Source organism: Salmo salar, chromosome 25 (genome assembly GCF_965601325.2).
Source record: "Salmo salar chromosome 25, fSalSal1, whole genome shotgun sequence".
In the NCBI taxonomy this organism is placed as follows: domain Eukaryota; kingdom Metazoa; phylum Chordata; class Actinopteri; order Salmoniformes; family Salmonidae; genus Salmo; species Salmo salar.
The window spans coordinates 38,020,990-38,040,961 of NC_138315.1; the positions used below are offsets into that span (position 1 = coordinate 38,020,990).

General features: G+C 45.1%; 1 protein-coding gene across 4 annotated transcripts; it reads left to right on the top strand.

Moving 5' to 3' along the window:
• The first annotated feature begins 490 nt into the window (after positions 1-490).
• LOC106586707 (SUMO specific peptidase 7) lies at positions 491-19,552 on the top strand. 4 transcript variants are annotated; one of them, XM_082969137.1, is made up of 24 exons: positions 492-765; positions 2,463-2,624; positions 2,747-2,818; positions 3,054-3,169; positions 5,343-5,594; positions 5,816-5,901; positions 6,227-6,375; positions 6,524-6,929; positions 8,675-8,805; positions 10,069-10,200; positions 10,314-10,347; positions 10,598-10,822; positions 13,123-13,475; positions 13,512-13,613; positions 13,753-13,883; positions 14,492-14,608; positions 14,695-14,814; positions 14,932-15,024; positions 15,098-15,315; positions 15,736-15,791; positions 15,903-15,946; positions 16,033-16,101; positions 16,172-16,322; positions 16,578-19,552. In XM_082969137.1, exons 2-24 carry the CDS (start codon positions 2,562-2,564, stop codon positions 16,740-16,742), a joined length of 3,285 nt encoding a protein of 1,094 aa, XP_082825263.1. In that variant the 5' UTR covers positions 492-765; positions 2,463-2,561; the 3' UTR covers positions 16,743-19,552. The 4 variants fall into 4 exon arrangements, with proteins under 4 accessions (XP_014029736.3, XP_082825263.1, XP_014029734.3 ...); XM_014174261.3 differs by having other exon boundaries at positions 491-765; positions 2,463-2,609; positions 13,123-13,613; XM_014174259.3 differs by having other exon boundaries at positions 13,123-13,613.
• Positions 19,553-19,972: the final 420 nt, after the last annotated feature.

The following is a 19,972-nucleotide window of genomic DNA, read 5'->3' on the forward strand; positions in this document are numbered from 1 at the left end:
ATTAATTTCCAAATAGGCTTTCTCCAACGACCCATGGCGGAGTTTAAGCACAGATAGAACAATTAGACAGATATTTGGTTGGCGTTTCCACTTACTACCAAATATGGTGGTGAGAGCACAGCGGCCGGCAGTGGGGCAAGATGGATTTTGGCCGACATTCTGCTAATTTTGTAATCGATGAATCATTTAATCTCAATACAGTTTTCTGTTTCCAAAACTAGAATATGTTACGAACAGAGTGGACTACGTTTTGTAGACTTTACCCTTTGCCATTTTCTTTTAAAGATTGCGTTGTTTGGAAGGACTGCAAGGGCAAATTGATTTATTGCACATGCGTACTTCACAGAATAGGCGTTCCCTAATGGAAATATGCAAATATATGCTGAACGCACCAATAGGCTCACGCTAGGTCGTGCTTGGCTCTGCCTACTCTGATAAATTTTCTCCCATTGGAAATGACAGGCTGTGGTCTATCTTGGGTTAGTTATAAAAATCTTTGGTTTAAGTGCCTGCAAAAATATGGCATTATTATTCCTCTCTCTAGATCGTCCACTTCCGGAAACACCAGGATGTTCTTCTGTCCAGGAAAAGCGTGAAAACATCTACAACCTGTGCGAACAACGCAACGTGTAACTATTTATGAATTTATAGGCGTTACAGTTAATCAGCGAGATGATTTGGAGTGTACGGTAGCTGTTTACATTTCCCTTATCCTCGCTCTTTGGTCACGTTTGTGTATGTTGCACTAACTCGCTGTATTATTGAGTAAGTATGAGAATCGGGAACAAAAGTTGATGTCTGCTACTGAGCTAGCTAAATTAGCTAGTTTGCTGGCTAAATTTCAGGCAGGCAGGTTTTTGCCAGGTTTTATTAGCTAGCGTGTCTGTGCATAGCTGGATAATATTGTAGAATGTCAAAGGGCAACACGAAGATAACCATTACATGAGCAGTATTTAACTTCAGTGAAATGCAAGTGCAAATTCTAGCGACCTGAGGGCTAGCTAGAAATTGCTAGTAGCATAGCATGCAAATTCAGAAAATAAATGTGCACCAGTACCACGCGTGACAAGATGCTGCTATTCATGTGCTGCTATTACAAGCTTATAAACAATGTTTTTATTTTTCCTGGCAAAAGCATTATGTTCAAAGTACAGAATAAAATAATAGCTCTTGCATGTTCCTAGTGATGCTACAGTCACCAATGTACACTATATTTACAAAAGTATGTGGACACCCCTTCAAATGAGTGGATTCGGCGATTTCAGCCACACCGGTTGCTGACAGGTGTATAAAATCGAGCATGCAGCCATGGAATCTCCATAGCCAAACATTGGCAATAGAATGGCCTTTCAACATGACACGTCATAGGATGCCACCTTTCCAACAAGTCAGTTTGTCAAATTTCTGCCCTGCTAAAGCTGCCTCGGTCAACTGTAAGTTCTCCTAGGTTGCAACACTCACTACCGAGTTCCAAACTGCCTCTGGAAGCAAAGTCAGCACAATAACTGTTAGTCGGGAGCTTCATGAAATGGGTTTCCATTGCCGAACAGCCGCACACAAGCACAATGCCAAGCATGCGCAATGCCAAGCATGCGCAATGCCAAGCATGCGCAATGCCAAGCATGCGCAATGCCAAGCATGCGCAATGCCAAGCATGCGCAATGCCAAGCATGCGCAATGCCAAGCATGCGCAATGCCAAGCATCTGCTGAAGTGGTGTAAAGCTTGCAGCCATTGGACTCTGTAGCAGTGGAAACGCGCTCTTTTGAGTGCTGAAGCACGCTTCGCCATTTGGCAGTCCGACAGACAAATCTGGGTTTGGCGGATACCAGGAGAACGCTACCTGTCCCAATGCATAATGCCAGTTTTGTGGAGGAGGAATAATGGTCTGTGGCTGTTTTTTATGGTTCGGGCTAGGCCCCTTAGTTCCATTGAAGGGAAATCTTAACGCTACAGCATACAATGACATTCTAGACGATTCTGTGCAACAGTTTGGAGAAGGCCCTTTCCTATTTCAGCAGGACAGTGTCCCCGTGCACAAAGCGAGGTCCATACAGAAATGGTTTGGCGAGAATGGTGTGGAAGAACTTGACTGGCCTGCACAGAGCCTGATCTCAACCCCATTGAACACCTTTGGGATGAATTGGAACACCGACTGCGAGCCAGGCCTAATCGCCCAACATCAGTGCCCGACCTCACCAATGCTCTTATGGCTGAAAGGAAGAAAGTCCCCACAGCGTTGTTCCAACATCTATTTGAAGGTCTTCCCAGAAGAGTGGAGGCTATTATAGCAGCAATGGGGGGGATCAACTCTATATTAATGCTAATGATTTTGGAATAAGATGTTCGGCTTGCAGGTGTCCACATACTTTTGATCATTTAGTGTATGTGGGATTGTGCGCTTGTAAACTGACAGGTATGAAAGTGAATGTATACTGTACATATCATGTGTGTCTGCTGCAGAGCTTGTTTGCTGCGTCACAATCGCTGCCTGGATTGGTGACAGGAGGCCCTGGAGAAGGAGTGGCCTGAGGTCAAGCCCTAAAGCCCCAGAGCCTGGTCATGATGGACCATAAGAGAGCACTAACCATTTCACTGGCCGTTGACAAGGTGGATAACTCTCAAGTATGTCTGGCCTGCCTGGCTATATTAGTCCATTGTGATTCCTAGTCTTTTTCTCAGCCACTATGCAATTACTATAATCAACAACAGTGAGAATTTTAACAGTACCACCTTCTGCTTTTAAGATGGGAAGTCCACTAAAAATTCCCAAGACCCTTCTTTCTTCAGAGTTGAGATGTGGGAATGAAGAGTCACAGGTAAATGTTATTCTCTACAGGTCACCTTTCTCTTTCTCCTCTTGAATGTGCAACCAGTAACTTTTCTTGCCCCCTGTGGCCTCCCTACGAAGTGTACAACACACGCATACACCCAAATATTAAAATGATAGAAAAGTAAAGAAATGACAGATTGCGCCTTTAACCTTGTTCCCTGAGGTTTGTTATTGTGATCTGGGTAGTGGGTCAGTAACTCTACCTCCATTTCTCCCAACAGATTCACTGGACCCAGATTGCTGGAAACAGAATCAAACTCCAAAAGTCTTGTCAGCAGAATGGATCCATCTCTATGGATCACGGCCAAGCGGCATTAGGCCAAGCGGCAATGGACTGGTGAGGAGCAGTATTTATGGAGCCACAGATGGAGTTATGTTAGGAAGCAAACCTAATTAGTCTGGTTAGGTTAGACTTGTTGACGGTTCATAGATGATTTTGCTCCATAACACGGTCAGTTATTAAAGCTGCAATATGTCACTTTTTGGGCGAACTGACCAAATTCACATAGAAATATGTTATAGATCTGTCATTCTCATTGAAATGAACTCTAAAAAGCAGTAGATTTGTTCTTTGTGCACCATTTCTATGCTTCCTGTTCTGAAGTTTGGTTTTGTACACCAGCTTCAAACAGCTGAAAATACAATATTTTTGGTTACGGAAAATATATTTCACATCGGTTTAGATGGTACAATGATTTTCTACACCATACTTGCTTGTTTTGTCACATAAACTGAAATTAGAATTAGAATTTTAGCAACCAGGAAATGGTGGAGCGATTTCTGCGTAGTGCATCTTTATCTGTGAACTTATTCGGTCCCATTGCAAGGTAAGGATGAATTAATCCACTGTCATTGAGTGCAGTTTTCCGAACATTCACCAGATGGAGCTCTTCCCCTAAGCACTTTTCTCAGAGGTACAGTGCATTCGGAAAATATTCAGACCCCTTGACTTTTTCCACATTTTGTTTTGTTACAGCCTTATTATAAAATTGAGTAAGTAGTCCCCCTCACCAATGTATACGCAATACCCCATAATGACAAAGCAAAAACAGGTTTTTAGAAACTTTTGCAAATTTATTACAAATAAAAAATGGAAATATCACATTTACATAAGTATTCAGACCCTTTACTCAGTACTTTGTTGAAGGACCTTTGGCAGCGATTACAGCCTCGAGTCTTCTTGGGTATGATGCTACAAGCTTGGCACACCTGTATTTGAGGAGTTTCTCCCATTCTTTGCAGATCCTCTCAATCTCTGTCTGATTGGATGGCGAGCGTCGCTGCACAGCTTTTTTCAGGTCACTCCAGAGATGTTCGATCGGGTTGAAGTCCGGGTTCTTCCTGAGCCACTCAAGGACATTTAGATACTTGTCCCAAAACCACTCCTGTGTTGTCTTGGCCGTGTGTTTAGGGTCGTTGTCCTGTTGGAAGGTGAACCTTCGCCCCCAGTCTGAGGTCCTGAGTGCTCTGGAGCAGGTTTTCATCAAGGATCTCTTTGTACTTTCCTCTGTTCATCTTTCCCTCGATCCTCACTAGTCTGCCAGTCCCTGCCGCTGAAAAACATCCCCACAGCATGATGCTGCCACCACCATGTTTCACCGTAGGGATGGTGCCAGGTTTCCTTTCTCCTAGGCTGAGAGGAGACTCAGCCTAGGAGAAATAGTTAAATATCAGTGCTTGTGTGAAATGTATTTTGTCTGAGTCCAGCTGTATCGAACCTTTGGGAAGAATTAAACTGGGTTAAGCTTCTCTAGTGTCCGTGAGTTATTTACTCTGAAAATTAGAACCTAACACAGGTGACTACCTAATGAAGCTGGTTGAGAGAATGCTAAGAGTGCAACGCTGTCATCAAAGCAAAGGGTGGCTTCTTTGAAGAATCTCAAATATAACATATATTTAGATTTGTGTAACACTTTTTTGGTTACTACATGATTCCATATGTGTTATATCATAGTGTTTATGTTTTCGCTATTATTCTACAATGTAAAAAATAAAGAACCCCTGGAATGAGTAGGTGTCAACTTTTGACTGGTACTGTATGTAAATAAGTTCTTTTAATTATTATAATTTGTTTAAACATTTGCAATCATTTCTAAAAACCTGTTTTCACTTTGTCGTTATGGGGTATTGTGTGTAGATTGATGATACATATTTTATTTAATCCATTTTAGAATAAGCCTGTAACATAACAAAATGTGGAAAAAGTCAAGGCGTCTGAATACTTTCCGAAGGCAGTGTAGCTGACATGCCCAGTGTACCCCCACTACTGATACTGTTGAGCTATAGCTGCAGCAGCAGTGCTTATCTTTATCACACACACACTGCCTGGTCCTATCAACCCCATTCCTCCCCCTGTAGTCTCACGAGCCGTTTCCCTATTGGTTAACTTTAAAAGAGATGACCCAGAATGGCCATCAAGATATTACATTTAAGTCATTTAACAGATGAGGTCATGATGACACATATGGGTTGTAGGGATCTAAAGGTTCTGACTGGTTCTGTTCCTTCAGCACGCAGCTCCAGTTGGTTCTCACGGACGTCCTGAAGACGGAGCAGGGGCAGGCCTACCTGGACAGGAAGATGCGTGGCAAGATGACAGGAATTGGAGAGAGGAAGAGAGAGTCACGGATGGGGAGCGGGCAAAGGAGGGTGTCTCAGAGCAGCAGAGAGGGGAGGGAGGATTGTAGAGATTTTACAGCACACAGAACGAGACCCCATGACCACCCCACTCCCACCTCGACCCCGATCCGCAAGGAGAGGAGGTAATGCTTGGTTAAATGTTGCTGAATTCCGCTGGGCTGTTGGAGAGTGGACGCTGTATGCAGATTAATTTATGTAGATGATTACTGTGGAGTCTTAAGTGTAGGGAACATGTTTTCCCTTTTAGGATGTCAGTGAGCGATTTTAAGAGTTAAAACACAGCACAAGGTAAGCATGCAGTGGAATAATTGTTACTCTGTGACTTTCTTTCTCTCTTGTTTAGGTCATACCACAGTTGGGGATCAGAGGAAGACGAGGAGGTGAAGGAACTTTTAATAGGAGAGGAAAACATCAAGGACCAGAGATGCAGTGAGTCCTCCATCACACACATACACTCCCCCTGCTACTGCGTTCCCTATCCCTGCCTCTCTGAAGGTTTTCCTTATTGGAAAGGATCTGCGGTATTCCTGGCCTCAATCCTGCTGTACATAAACAAACCCTTTTACTTTTATAGAGCTGTAAAACAAAGACCTGCTGAATGTGCTTTTCACCTCTTACTAACACATACACACATACACACACAGGCAAAGTTGATTTAATTCTATGTTATGGTAATTTGTTTTCCCCTATCTGCTGCACTACTTTCTGGAGAGTAGTAACACGTTTATTGTTTCACCGTCTCTCTCCTCTGCAGACAGTAGTGTGTCAGGGAGGCACAGTTCACGGGAACCCCTGGAGGAGGTGACCTTTACTGAGGGGGACATGCACCAGGAAAAGCCTTACCCACAATCCACCAGGACTAGGAAGGCAGAGTCAGGTTCACGCGAATCCACACATGTTGAGGTAGAGTCTTCGGGTAGAAGTTACTTAAATACTGACATTAAAGTTGACTGACTTTAAGGCTGAAGCCAAGAACCTGCAAGCTGCTAACCAAACCATTAGACAACCTGCCCTGGGGCTAAAGTAACACCCTATCTCTCCTTGTTTCTAGAGGGAGAGTCGGAGGAGGGAGTCTGGGCTCTACAGTAATGGACAGGTGAAGGCTGGAGGGATGAAGGATGGAGTGGCGGAGGGCTTGACCACAGACGCCTCCAGGAGCTCCAGAGGGAGCGTGCTGCGCCTCTCCAGAGATGCCAGAGGCGAGGGAGGACTGCCCCCCAAACAGCTGTGTCTGGAGGGGATGAGGGGCATAGACACTAATGTAGCATCCATAGAAGTAGAGGTGGACCCCTCAAACTTTGACGGGACCCTGATGGTAGTCACTGTGGGGGAAGACAGGGAAGTTGCCAGCCCCTCTAACACCAGCTGTGGAGGGGTTAAGGAGAGGAGAGGAACCCTGAGGCTGGGCATGTCCTCCAGCCAGGATAGGACGCCCAAACTCAGTCCTGTTGAACCCAGTGAGTATAGAGCTACGTATAGGCTATCATATTGTACACTGCATATCTGCACTCCGTGTGTGTGTGTGTGTGTGTGTGTGTGTGTGTGTGTGTGTGTGTGTGTGTGTGTGTGTGTGTGTGTGTGTGTGTGTGTGTGTGTGTGTGTGTGTGTGTGTGTTTCTCCTGACTCTCTCATTGAAACAAACATACACAAATAAACCAACACACAGATCCCCCAGCCTTCCCTCCTCCTGGAATGGCGTCATCATAATATAGTCTATTTCTCTGCCTCGGGCACCGACCCTAACATGCTGACCTTGCCGCTCGCGTTGCAAAATAAATGTACACATACATGTTATTCAATCATTTCACCCACACTGCTAGTGAGCTTCTACGTAGCTTGGCGCTAAAATATAAATTGATTCTATTTGTGACGCTTGACACGCTGCAAGTCCTGCCTCTCCCATCTCCTCATTGGTTTTTATGAGCATATACCCACCTGGGTGATTGAAAGATGAATTGAGGTCCACACTCCAGTCCAGTTGGTGGTGGTAACGCACCTTAAAGTTGGTTGCCAACCTCCATATAAAGTCCACAGAAGAAGAAGACTGAAGGAGGAGGGATTACTAGAAACTAACTAGGTTTACCGTTTTATCTGTGGATTCATTGTTGGAGTAGAGGACCTTGTGCATTTCAGGTAAAATAACAACTTAATGTTTATATTCCAGGACAAATTAACTAGCAACAGCAAGCTAGCTGGATAAATTGCCATAAATGTTTAATGCTTTTCGACCTGTCCCCAAATTAATATAGTTGGTTCAGAGTTACATGCTGACCAGATCACTCGCATGTTCATATTGTCCACCCACACCAGATGCCATCAGGACACGCAGGTTGAAACATCTGAAACAGCTATATTCATTTGGGGACAGGTCGAAAAGCATTAAACATTTATGGCAATTTATCCAGCTAGCTTGCTGTTGCTAGTTAATTTGTCCTGGAATATAAACATTAAGTTGTTATTTTACCTGAAATGCACAAGGTCCTCTACTCCAACAATGAATCCACAGATAAAACGGTAAACCTAGTTAGTTTCTAGTAATCCCTCCTCCTTCAGTCTTCTTCTGTGGACTTTATATGGAGGTTGGCAACCAACTTTAAGGTGCATTACCACCACCAACTGGACTGGAGTGTGGACCTCAATTCATCTTTCAATCACCCACGTGGGTATATGCTCATAAAAACCAATGAGGAGATGGGAGAGGCAGGACTTGCAGCGCGTCACAAATAGAAACAAGTTCTATTTTAGCGCCTGGCTACGCAGACGCTTGCGAGCAGTGTGGGTGCAGTGATTGAATAACATGTATGTGTACGCGACGCTAGCGGTGTGGTCAGCATGTCAGCCCCCTCACACACAAGCACACATACTGTCTGTCTGTAACACTGGCCGCTGGGTCTGTGCTTGTGACTGTCTGTGTCAGTATGCCCAGTGTGTTGAGTGCATTTCTGTGTGTGTATCTGACTCTGCCAGTATTGCCTATTTAACATTTTAATTTGTTTGTGTACAGTACATGTCTGAAATAGCACAAGCTGTGCCTTACAACACTGGCATTGCTATGGTTACTGCCCCCCCAACATAGCAGGATTACTGCTGTCCCCGTCTTTCCTTCACAGTGCATTACACTACGGTCATCGTGTGAGAGAGATTATAATTGGGCTGATATATACAGTATTTCACTGCAACGTGTTTAATGTGTGTATTCTAGTCGTTCTCTCCAGTGATGAGGAGGTAGTCACCCCGTCCCACAGTTCAGTCCTTTGGCCACAGACTAGTGAGTCGGAGTCCCAGAGAAACCATGCTCAGGAAGACAACGTGGTGGAAGAGACGGACTTTCAGGTGGGCAAAAACAACTTCTTACATATGACATCATAAAGGACAGAATAATCTCGCAATGGATGACACCACAAAGGACAGAATAGGGGTCTCACAGTAGATGCAGCAAAGAGATCAATCGAATTTTACCAAATCAATGGAAATTCCATGGCAATGCCACTCAGGTGTCCTCCCGTGGGGGAAAGATTAAGAATGTCCTCATTGCCCCCATCAAAATGAACCTAGGCTACATTTAGGCTATTGGTTATATGTGCATTTCACACTATTTTGGGGTAAAAATCTGTATAAAGCTTGTATGGAGGTCAACCCTAATACATGTTCTGTTATCGTCACCAATCAACTGCATTACACTTAAAAACATCTTAAAGTACCACCACCAATATCTATATGGCTAGCTATGCTACCAGCTTATATGAACAGGAGTTAGGATATAGCAGATATTTTTTTCTAACCCCGAAAAAAAACATTTTTCTAAATATTATGCAGCGAACATAGCGAACATAACATCATTTTAGTAATCACCTGTTAGAACACAGAAATCATGACATATTTGACGAATATCCACTTTGTGCACCAATGACGTTCTTTCCCCCACGCTCTGCGTTCCATTGACCTCGTTACTGCATGTATGGGTGACATCACAAAGGGCAGATCAGGGAGCGCTCACAATAGATGACGTCACAAAGGGTTGGGAACTGGGCAGATTCTGTGACATAAAGGGCTTAACCTGGCCTGGATGATTTCACAAAGAAAAGCACAGATGGATGGGATGTCACAAAGGGCTGACTAGGTTAAAATATGTCATAAAAGAAAGCAAATAGATACGGGTGATGTCACATAGGGCTGCTCACAGAGGAATCTGGGTAGAGGCAGGTGGTGGGAAAAGGGAGGGTGTTTCATGATTAGACTGGCCCTATGGGGCAGAACCACCACCTGATGCCTGTCAGGCTTTATAGGCCAGAGTGGGGATACTGTAGCTCCCACGTACTGCAGTCAGCCAAAACATAGGAGGACAAGCCAAATGCCTTCTGCTGCACTACATACAAGTGAACACACATCATTTAAACCTATCCGCTGATTAACTAAGTCTCTCACACGAACCCCTTCTATGTCTCATTGCTTATCCGGATTCTCTTGTGTCCTCGTTATCAGAAAGCATGTTTGTTGTGTGTTTGCATGCATACACACGTGTTTGTGTGTCATTCATCAATGTGTGTGTTGCTCATCAATGTGTGTGCTACTCATCTGTGTGTGTGTGTGTTCCAGGTGATGCCTGTGGTGGTGACAGGGTTTGGGGTGGCCAATTTCCCCAGCACTGAGGACTCTGAGGGTATGGCCCTAACCTTCTCTGCCCTGCACTGTGGGGGGGTCCGAGGGGAGGCCAGCGGAAACCTCATGGTAAGGTTCTGCACACTGTGCTCCAACTGAGGAGAATGGGTACAGTACATTCTAGAATAGGCATGCAATACACTGGTTATGTGACATGGGAGCCTTTCTTTCATCCTCTGCAGATCACAAACCACAGAATCATCATACCAATTAAAGGTAACCAGCACCCCTGGACTTTGCTTGTGTTCTCGCCACACTGTTGACCATACAGTCCTGGTCCTCTATTTAAACTTGAATCATTAATCATTTTCAATTATTACTTGGTCCAACCTGAACATGACCGTGTGTGGTCGCTAGCCCATCTGTGCCCTGTCTGTGACCCAGGGCTGGCGGTGGTGGTGTGGGGTGATTGTGTGGTGGCCTAGATTGTTAACCCCTCTCTCCCCTCTGTCTCCTGCCCCCTCAGGCCAGGTAGAGGTGATGGTGACTGTGGAGCGCTGTCAGTTGTGGAAGTACAGCGTCTGGGACAGGGAGGAGCTACAGGAGAGAGGGCTGGGGTGGGAGGTCAAGGGAGAGATGGGGCAGCCTCCCCCCGCCCTCCTCCTCCTCTACGTTTCAGACGCCCAGGCAGTCGCCGTCCAAGAAGACCTGAGGGAGCTGTCAATCAAACAGGCCTTAGAACCACCCACTGGTGAGAGCCTGCCTTTTGGAACCAAATTGTGTGTTAGTGTTGCACGGTATACCAAAACTTTTTTGATAGTAGAACGTGAAAAAAATGGTTCAGTACTAGAATCGTCACAATGTGTCTCACGTCGTCTATTGATTGAGAAAGGATCATGCGTGTCATCGTAGCCGATGTCCCCTCTCATACTGACTCTAGTCTGTCCTGAGGAACCACTGGGAGTCTGGACTGTATCATGTTATCTCCTCTCTCATACTGACTCTAGTCTGTCCTGAGGAACCACTGGGAGTCTGGACTGTATCATGTTATCTCCTCTCTCATACTGACTCTAGTCTGTCCTGAGGAACCACTGGGAGTCTGGACTGTATCATGTTATCTCCTCTCTCATACTGACTCTAGTCTGTCCTGAGGAACCACTGGGAGTCTGGACTGTATCATGTTATCTCCTCTCTCATACTGACTCTAGTCTGTCCTGAGGAACCACTGGGAGTCTGGACTGTATCATGTTATCTCCTCTCTCATACTGACTCTAGTCTGTCCTGAGGAACCACTGGGAGTCTGGACTGTATCATGTTATCTCCTCTCTCATACTGACTCTAGTCTGTCCTGAGGAACCACTGGGAGTCTGGACTGTATCATGTTATCTCCTCTCTCATACTGACTCTAGTCTGTCCTGAGGAACCACTGGGAGTCTGGACTGTATCATGTTATCTCCTCTCTCATACTGACTCTAGTCTGTCCTGAGGAACCACTGGGAGTCTGGACTGTATCATGTTATCTCCTCTCTCATACTGACTCTAGTCTGTCCTGAGGAACCACTGGGAGTCTGGACTGTATCATGTTATCTCCTCTCTCATACTGACTCTAGTCTGTCCTGAGGAACCACTGGGAGTCTGGACTGTATCATGTTATCTCCTCTCTCATACTGACTCTAGTCTGTCCTGAGGAACCACTGGGAGTCTGGACTGTATCATGTTATCTCCTCTCTCATACTGACTCTAGTCTGTCCTGAGGAACCACTGGGAGTCTGGACTGTATCATGTTATCTCCTCTCTCATACTGACTCTAGTCTGTCCTGAGGAACCACTGGGAGTCTGGACTGTATCATGTTATCTCCTCTCTCATACTGACTCTAGTCTGTCCTGAGGAACCACTGGGAGTCTGGACTGTATCATGTTATCTCCTCTCTCATACTGACTCTAGTCTGTCCTGAGGAACCACTGGGAGTCTGGACTGTATCATGTTATCTCCTCTCTCATACTGACTCTAGTCTGTCCTGAGGAACCACTGGGAGTCTGGACTGTATCATGTTATCTCCTCTCTCATACTGACTCTAGTCTGTCCTGAGGAACCACTGGGAGTCTGGACTGTATCATGTTATCTCCTCTCTCATACTGACTCTAGTCTGTCCTGAGGAACCACTGGGAGTCTGGACTGTATCATGTTATCTCCTCTCTCATACTGACTCTAGTCTGTCCTGAGGAACCACTGGGAGTCTGGACTGTATCATGTTATCTCCTCTCTCATACTGACTCTAGTCTGTCCTGAGGAACCACTGGGAGTCTGGACTGTATCATGTTAACTTCTGTGCAGCCTGAGAGGGGAGTTAACACACTTGAGTAATGCAACACAGCATGTAGAAATGTTGAAACTGTTCGCCAAACAATGTCCATTACAGGCTAGAACACTTTACAATGCAAGAAGATACTGCTAGCTTCCAACTTTGTAGGCTAGCTTTCCTTGCTGGGCTAACAGCTGAAGCTAACGTCAGTTCACTACCTTAGTACCATCACGCAAAATATGCTGATTGTCGCCAAAAACCATAGTCAATGTTGGAAACGTTGTTCATTCACATCTCTCCTGTCTCTCACTGTGTGTGTGTGTGTGAGTGATGTCATTAGGTCTTAAAGAGACGCGCTCTTTTATAAAAGACATTGCTTTGTCTATGCAAATGTTGTTGATCAGTAGAGTAAAATAAGTCCATTCAATGATGACCATTTATGTTATGTGCTTAGATTGATTGTATAGTTGATTCATTAATGCATACATGGCTGTCTATGAAAAATGGACGTCAACATTTCAAGTGTGGTATTGAAGTCTACAGATCGTCTGGAATAAGTGCCTTTCTAATACGCCAGCTTTTTGTTGTTGCAGTGTTATTGTTTTGGTGTGGTGATACTGAACCTGGTATCAAAGTCAAAGTTCTGGTCTTGTGACAACACTAGTATGTGGGTAGGTGGGTGTTTGCTCAAGCTGGTGTATGTCCATGTGCTATTCAAGTGTGTGTGTGTGTGTGTGTGTGCTGATAGGACCGGCCAGCCCCTTCCTCCTGCTGACTCTGCATGCCCCTCTAGAGGGGGTGGAGGGGGCTTTACTTCGCTCCATCCTCGACATCATCTGTCTCAACAACGCCCAGCGCGTCGACGCTGCGTGTCTCTGGGGGAACGCTCCCATCAACGGGGCGGTGGACCTCCACAGTCCTCTCCTGTCATTGGATGACAGTCTGGCGCTGATCGGTAGAACCGGACTGGACCACCAGCTGCTCTCCCTACTGGGACAGAACAATGCCGAGCCTGTCACAGAACCCGACCAGGACAGAGACACACCCGGGCCAAATCTGGACGCTGTGGAGAGAGAGTCACAGACACCACCAGAGACAGAGGTACAGGCAGAGGTACAGGCAGAGGTACAGGCAGAGGTACAGGCAGAGGTACAGGCAGAGGTACAGGCAGAGGTACAGGCAGAGGTACAGGCAGAGGAGGAGGAGCAGAGGGAAGCAGAGAGCGTACCCCTCGCTGAGGTTGGTAGTACTTTGTGTGTTTGGGTGTGGAGACTGATGTCATCAAGCTCAACCATAACAAACCCTAAGCTCTACATGAATGATCAAATGAACAACATGTAACCTATTACACTTCCTCTGTCGTTTGTCCCCCCTCCAGGAGAGTCCAGTCCAGCCCAGACCCGTGTACACAGTGTGTCACAGCAGAACCAGAGGCTCCTACTCTGTGTCCCTGGGCCCGAAGCCAGGCTCCAACTGGACCCGATACAAGCACCAGGGTCCCACACGCAGGCAAGCTACACAACTCCCATGATTTGTTGATTCTTTGAAACAGGTGTGTAAGTGCAGGGCTTGAACAAAAGCCTGCACACCATATTGGTCTACAGGACCAGAGATGGAGACCCTTGCTGTAGAGTAGTGCTTCCCAAACTGTGAGGTCGGCAGGGCAGGCGCATAAAATAATAATAAGGAACTTAGTCCGGCTTTAAACTTGAAAGTTGTAATGTAGAATGCACAAGGTGAAATTGGTAGTGCATCATCAGTTCCTCTTGTCATGTTAGTCATTGCATAGCTTAGAGAGCTATTTATAACTGGTCAGAATTGTCCAGATCAACTAGCCCATGTCAGCTAACGTTTTTTTATCACATGAATACACATTAGACATGGCAAAATGTGTAGTATTGCAGGAAATGAGCTTTAAACCTGCAACATTCTCTCCACCAACAAGAGGAGTGTGAACAGTTTGTGTCATGAACAGAGCTTCTGCCCATAGAAATAGATGCGGGGGGAGGATGTTCCCCAATGCTGGAGAGGGAGCCGGAGGGAAAACGTTTGGGAACCCCTGATGTAGACCATCGTTAGTGTAGATATGTGGTTTCACTCTCTCTGATCCTTCTCAGGTTGATCCAGTTTCCTCCACCGCCTTCCAAAGGAGGGATCACCGTGACAACAGAAGATCTGGAGTGCCTTGACAACGGCCAGTTTCTGAATGATGTCATCATCGACTTCTACCTCAAGTGAGTGACATCGTCAGTTTGGTGCATGGAGGACAGTTTCAACAACATGGAGGAGTTTCAACCTGTGCATGTCTCTGTCCCAACAGGTATCTGCTTCTGGAGAGGGTTCCGCAGGATGTGGCTGATCGCTCTCACTTCTTCAGCAGCTTCTTCTACAAGCAGCTCACTCGCCGAGACAATGCCAGTGAGGACAGTACCAGCGTCTCGTAAGTGTGTGTGTGTCTATTTTAGTTGATCAATTATGGATTTGTATCTTTGTGTTTTGTGTGTTTTTGTTTGTATGTGTGTGTCTCTTGACGTGTGTTTGTGTTGTCTGTCCCCAGAGCGCAGCGGAGGCGGCATCAGCGGGTGAAGACGTGGACACGACATGTGGACATCTTCAAGAAAGATTTCCTGTTTGTGCCTGTCAATCAAGAGTGAGTGACACAGACACACACACATCAATAAATAAACTGTGTGGCTCATAGTGCTTTCTTCCTTATATGACAGAGCCCACTGGTACCTGGTGGTGATCTGCTTCCCTGGCCTGGAGCAGCCCCAGTGTGAGGAGGGGAGCAGCCCAGCCTCGCTGAGGGGAACAGGGGGAGAGAAGCCAGACGAGGCCCAGGCTGAAGAGGAGGCCTCTGGGTACAAAAAGCTAAATGGCATCAGTGAAGTCACCCCTGAATCAACTAGCACTGACAACCAGGACAAACGGACAGTTACAGGTATGTGTGTCTTAAGTCCTCTCATGCTGTCTCTCAGGATGTTACATGTCTTTATGTAAAACTGACATAATAGTCAGACATTAGTGAACATGTGCGTAGGTTTAGGAGTATAACTGTAATATATGTTTTAGATAGATACGCAGGGTAGGATGGAGTCAGAACCGTGAGGGGAGAGCTGCTCAGAACTCCAGTCACAGACAGAAACACAGAATGAGGCTGGAACTCAAGAGGCTTTCATCTACATGGTTTTTTATGATGCATTCCATTCTTTATATCACTGTGTTGCAATAACATCCACAATGACAATAGCAACAACTACAATAGGAACAGGGCTGCTGTTAGGAAATACTAGTGCTGAAGTCCTGGGATTTAGCAGCAGGAGGAGGATAGTTGCTGATCCTGCTGCTGTTTTCTCTCTAGTTTCAGATGGTGTGGTACAGAGTGACTCAGTACTCCAGCCACCTCCTGGTCCTCTGGTAAGACATCACTCTCTTTAGGAATCTCTGTTACTTCTCTATTTCTCACATTCAGTTGGTTTCCTTCTCTCTCACTCTGTCGTCTTTCTTACATTCTGTCCTTCTCACTAGGACTGCACTGAGAAGACCTGTCACAGAGAGACCATCTGTAAACGGTGAGTGGATGACCACACACACACAAAGAAGGTGTGTTCTAGAGGTCTTAACTATATGTTTATATGCACATCTCTTCTCTCCTTAGACCCTGTATTCTCCTCATGGACTCCGTCAAGTTCTCCCTCCATGAGCGCGTCTTCAAACTCTTACGGGAGTGAGTCTACTATTAAATGGAATGTTGTGTGTGTTGTACACTTAATGTACCAGCTATCTCTGTGTGCCAGGTACCTGCAGTCGGAGTGGGAGCTGCGTCGGGGCTCTGTGCGCGAGTTTAGTTCTGAGCAGATGCAAGGCTCTCACTGTAAGGTCCCCCTACAGGACAACAGCAGCGACTGCGGCCTCTACCTGCTGCAGTACGTCGAGAGCTTCCTGCAGGTAACCGTACACATGGAATAAGAACATGCATGCATAGGAATTCACACGCTCCCACCTGTAACCAGCCTGGTATTGAACTCTTGTCGTATCTGATCAACTCATGACTCCGTTATCCAACGGAGCTTAAGCTTGTGTCTTCAGGTCTCAGACAAGGTTGAGTGTTTCTCTTATGAGACCATACTCACCAAACACATACGCTGACGTACACCTACATAAGACTTTTCTCTCTCTCTCTCCTACCCTTTCTCCCTTTAGGACCCTGTGGTGCACTTTGAACTCCCCCTGTGCCTAGAACGCTGGTTCCCACGGCAACAGGTGAGGAGGAAACGAGACGAGATCAGGGACCTGGTGCTACACCTGTACAGACACCAGAGGGGCACGGTGGGGAGTATAGGAAATATGGGAAATTTAGTCAGTTAGGGCATGGTGGGTAGTATTATGACTGTGACGATACCAGTATCCCAATATTTTTTCCATGGCAAAAATGAAAACACGAAGCAGACCAAACACTTTGGACCTTTAAAAACCTGCTGTATGTAAAATATTGTGTTCTATATCTTGGAAAATGAATAAATGTGACTCTGGGTGACAACATAATGATGTTTGTTTCCAACATTGGGGCTGTTTTCCTAAAGAAGTTAAATCTGCTTCGTGTTTTGTTTCTTTGACACGATACTAACGAGTGTCACGATACTGGTATTATCCTGGCCCTAGGTAGTATAGGAAACATGGGAAATGTAGTCGGGCACGGTAAGCACCTTGGCTGCATTCCAAACACTTAACAGACACACCCTCTCCCCTCAGCCCTCAAATTAAGTGGACACTTCTGATGGCGTGTCATGACGTCTGGCGAGTTTACACTTGCAGGCAAGGGTCGAGGGAGGGAGGAAGGAATGAATTTTAAGTGGACTGCCCTTGCCCGAAAATTCGTCACTCGTTTGTCCCACAACAATTGTGTTTTCAGCCACCGGTGGCTTGTGGGTGCTTTTATATGAGCTACAGTCAATTATGATTTTATGTCTACTTATATTAACTATATAATTATTAATATACGCCTACTGTATGATAGCTAGCAAACTAATTAGCAAACTAAGGTTAGCCTGTCTTGCTGGGACTTCTGAAGAAAGAAAATGTTCTATTTCTACAATTTCCAAAAGATAACCAAACAAAAACAGATGTACTTTTACTAGACGTGTTTGTGCCATCATGTGCATTAGTAGCACCATTTCTAACTTATTTACATTCGTTTTTACTTACACTTGTATGTTGACTTCTCCATATTGACGTTGAGGTTTTAAGTTTTGGCTGACTTTTCTTAGCGGATGTGCAATCATCGCAAATTTAATTATGGGGCGTTACAGGCCCGAAGTGAACATAATTGTACACTTGCAAACTCAATTAAAAACGAGGGCTTACGTTTTGAACTTCCCTTGCTTGGCTAATCGTTTGGGCCGAAGGCCAAGAAGGTGACGGGGATTCCCCCGAGGGCATAAGGCAAGGGTAAGTGGAGGAGGGTGTTTCTTTTATGAGTTTGAAACGCAGCACTTGAGATTCTGCTCATGCTGAGCAACCAGTAAATTTACATTTCAGCCTGATACATTAAAATATTATTTAAGCTTTTATAGTTGTATCACTGGCCAGCTGGGCCATTCAAATTACATGCAGATGTCTCATGTCAACCTGTAATTTGTCACTAACGTCAAAGGCTGTTGCATTAATGATTTAAATCTCTCCTGGGATGAATATGAAGGACTTTCTGCAGTAGCTGTAGAGTGTCTGCTAAATATGAAGGACTTTCTGCAGTAGCTGTAGAGTGTCTGCTAAATATGAAGGACTTTCTGCAGTAGCTGTAGAGTGTCTGCTAAATATGAAGGACTTTCTGCAGTAGCTGTAGAGTGTCTGCTAAATATGAAGGACTTTCTGCAGTAGCTGTAGAGTGTCTGCTAAATATGAAGGACTTTCTGCAGTAGCTGTAGAGTGTCTGCTAAATATGAAGGACTTTCTGCAGTAGCTGTAGAGTGTCTGCTAAATATGAAGGACTTTCTGCAGTAGCTGTAGAGTGTCTGCTAAATATGAAGGACTTTCTGCAGTAGCTGTAGAGTGTCTGCTAAATATGAAGGACTTTCTGCAGTAGCTGTAGAGTGTCTGCTAAATATGAAGGACTTTCTGCAGTAGCTGTAGAGTGTCTGCTAAATATGAAGGACTTTCTGCAGTAGCTGTAGAGTGTCTGCTAAATATGAAGGACTTTCTGCAGTAGCTGTAGAGTGTCTGCTAAATATGAAGGACTTTCTGCAGTAGCTGTAGAGTGTCTGCTAAATATGAAGGACTTTCTGCAGTAGCTGTAGAGTGTCTGCTAAATATGAAGGACTTTCTGCAGTAGCTGTAGTGTCTGCTAAATATGAAGGACTTTCTGCAGTAGCTGTAGAGTGTCTGCTAAATATGAAGGACTTTCTGCAGTAGCTGTAGAGTGTCTGCTAAATATGAAGGACTTTCTGCAGTAGCTGTAGAGTGTCTGCTAAATATGAAGGACTTTCTGCAGTAGCTGTAGAGTGTCTGCTAAATATGAAGGACTTTCTGCAGTAGCTGTAGAGTGTCTGCTAAATATGAAGGACTTTCTGCAGTAGCTGTAGTGTCTGCTAAATATGAAGGACTTTCTGCAGTAGCTGTAGAGTGTCTGCTAAATATGAAGGACTTTCTGCAGTAGCTGTAGAGTGTCTGCTAAATATGAAGGACTTTCTGCAGTAGCTGTAGAGTGTCTGCTAAATATGAAGGACTTTCTGCAGTAGCTGTAGAGTGTCTGCTAAATATGAAGGACTTTCTGCAGTAGCTGTAGAGTGTCTGCTAAATATGAAGGACTTTCTGCAGTAGCTGTAGAGTGTCTGCTTCGGTGCTTCTTTTAAGCAGAGGCATTAAAGGGGCCTTCCACTGAAATTCAACAGTTTAACAGGTTCTTCTTTACTGTTTCAGTGGAACGTCTCTTTAAAAAGTCTGTCCCCTCTGCACCTTATAGATAGGCCCTACATCCCACCACTATAGCCTCGTTTAACATGAGATCAGACTGAGTCTCGCATTTATTATTTTACCCGTGTTTTACTATTTATTTGTCCCCTAGGTGATTTTATTGTAACTTATGTCAGTTAGATTTTTACGTGTGGATTTTGTTTCTAAAATGTACGTTTTGATAACTGTGTTTTGAATATAAAATGTAATAAATACATTTGTAGACTGAATTACAGCAATTCATTTTCTGTTCATTTACCACCGATTCTCTGCAATACTCTGACATGTTGAGTCGCCACTGTTCCTCCACACCCAGCAGAGGGTCTACTGCGCTTGGCTGAAGTACCCTCAGGGTAGAACCTCCACATACACACATGCACATACACACATGGATGCCAAGAGACCTAAGATTTCAGTGTAATGCTGGGGGTAGGGATTTTGTAGGATTTAGGAAAGAGACTGGCTTGTCCAGAAAGAACCCTTAGCCATAAGCAATTGTTGGTCTGATTTATGTGGTGTGTGTGTGCAGGTGTATGGGGTATGATACTTCAACATTTTGCAGGATCCCCTGCTGTCTTGTAAGATGGTTACACAACCTCCTGGTTAGTGTGAGATCGCGCTCACATTTAAACAACACTACAGCCCGAACT

What these genes read in the sequence shown, in the direction of transcription:
- LOC106586707 (XM_014174259.3), top strand. Translation starts at nt 2,562, where the DNA reads ATGATGGACCATAAGAGAGCACTAACCATTTCACTGGCCGTTGACAAG. An exon ending in AGAGAGACCATCTGTAAACG is followed by an intron (nt 15,947 to 16,032) that starts GTGAGTGGATGA and finishes TTCTCTCCTTAG; the next exon opens with ACCCTGTATTCTCCTCATGG. An exon ending in ACGTCGAGAGCTTCCTGCAG is followed by an intron (nt 16,323 to 16,577) that starts GTAACCGTACAC and finishes TTCTCCCTTTAG; the next exon opens with GACCCTGTGGTGCACTTTGA.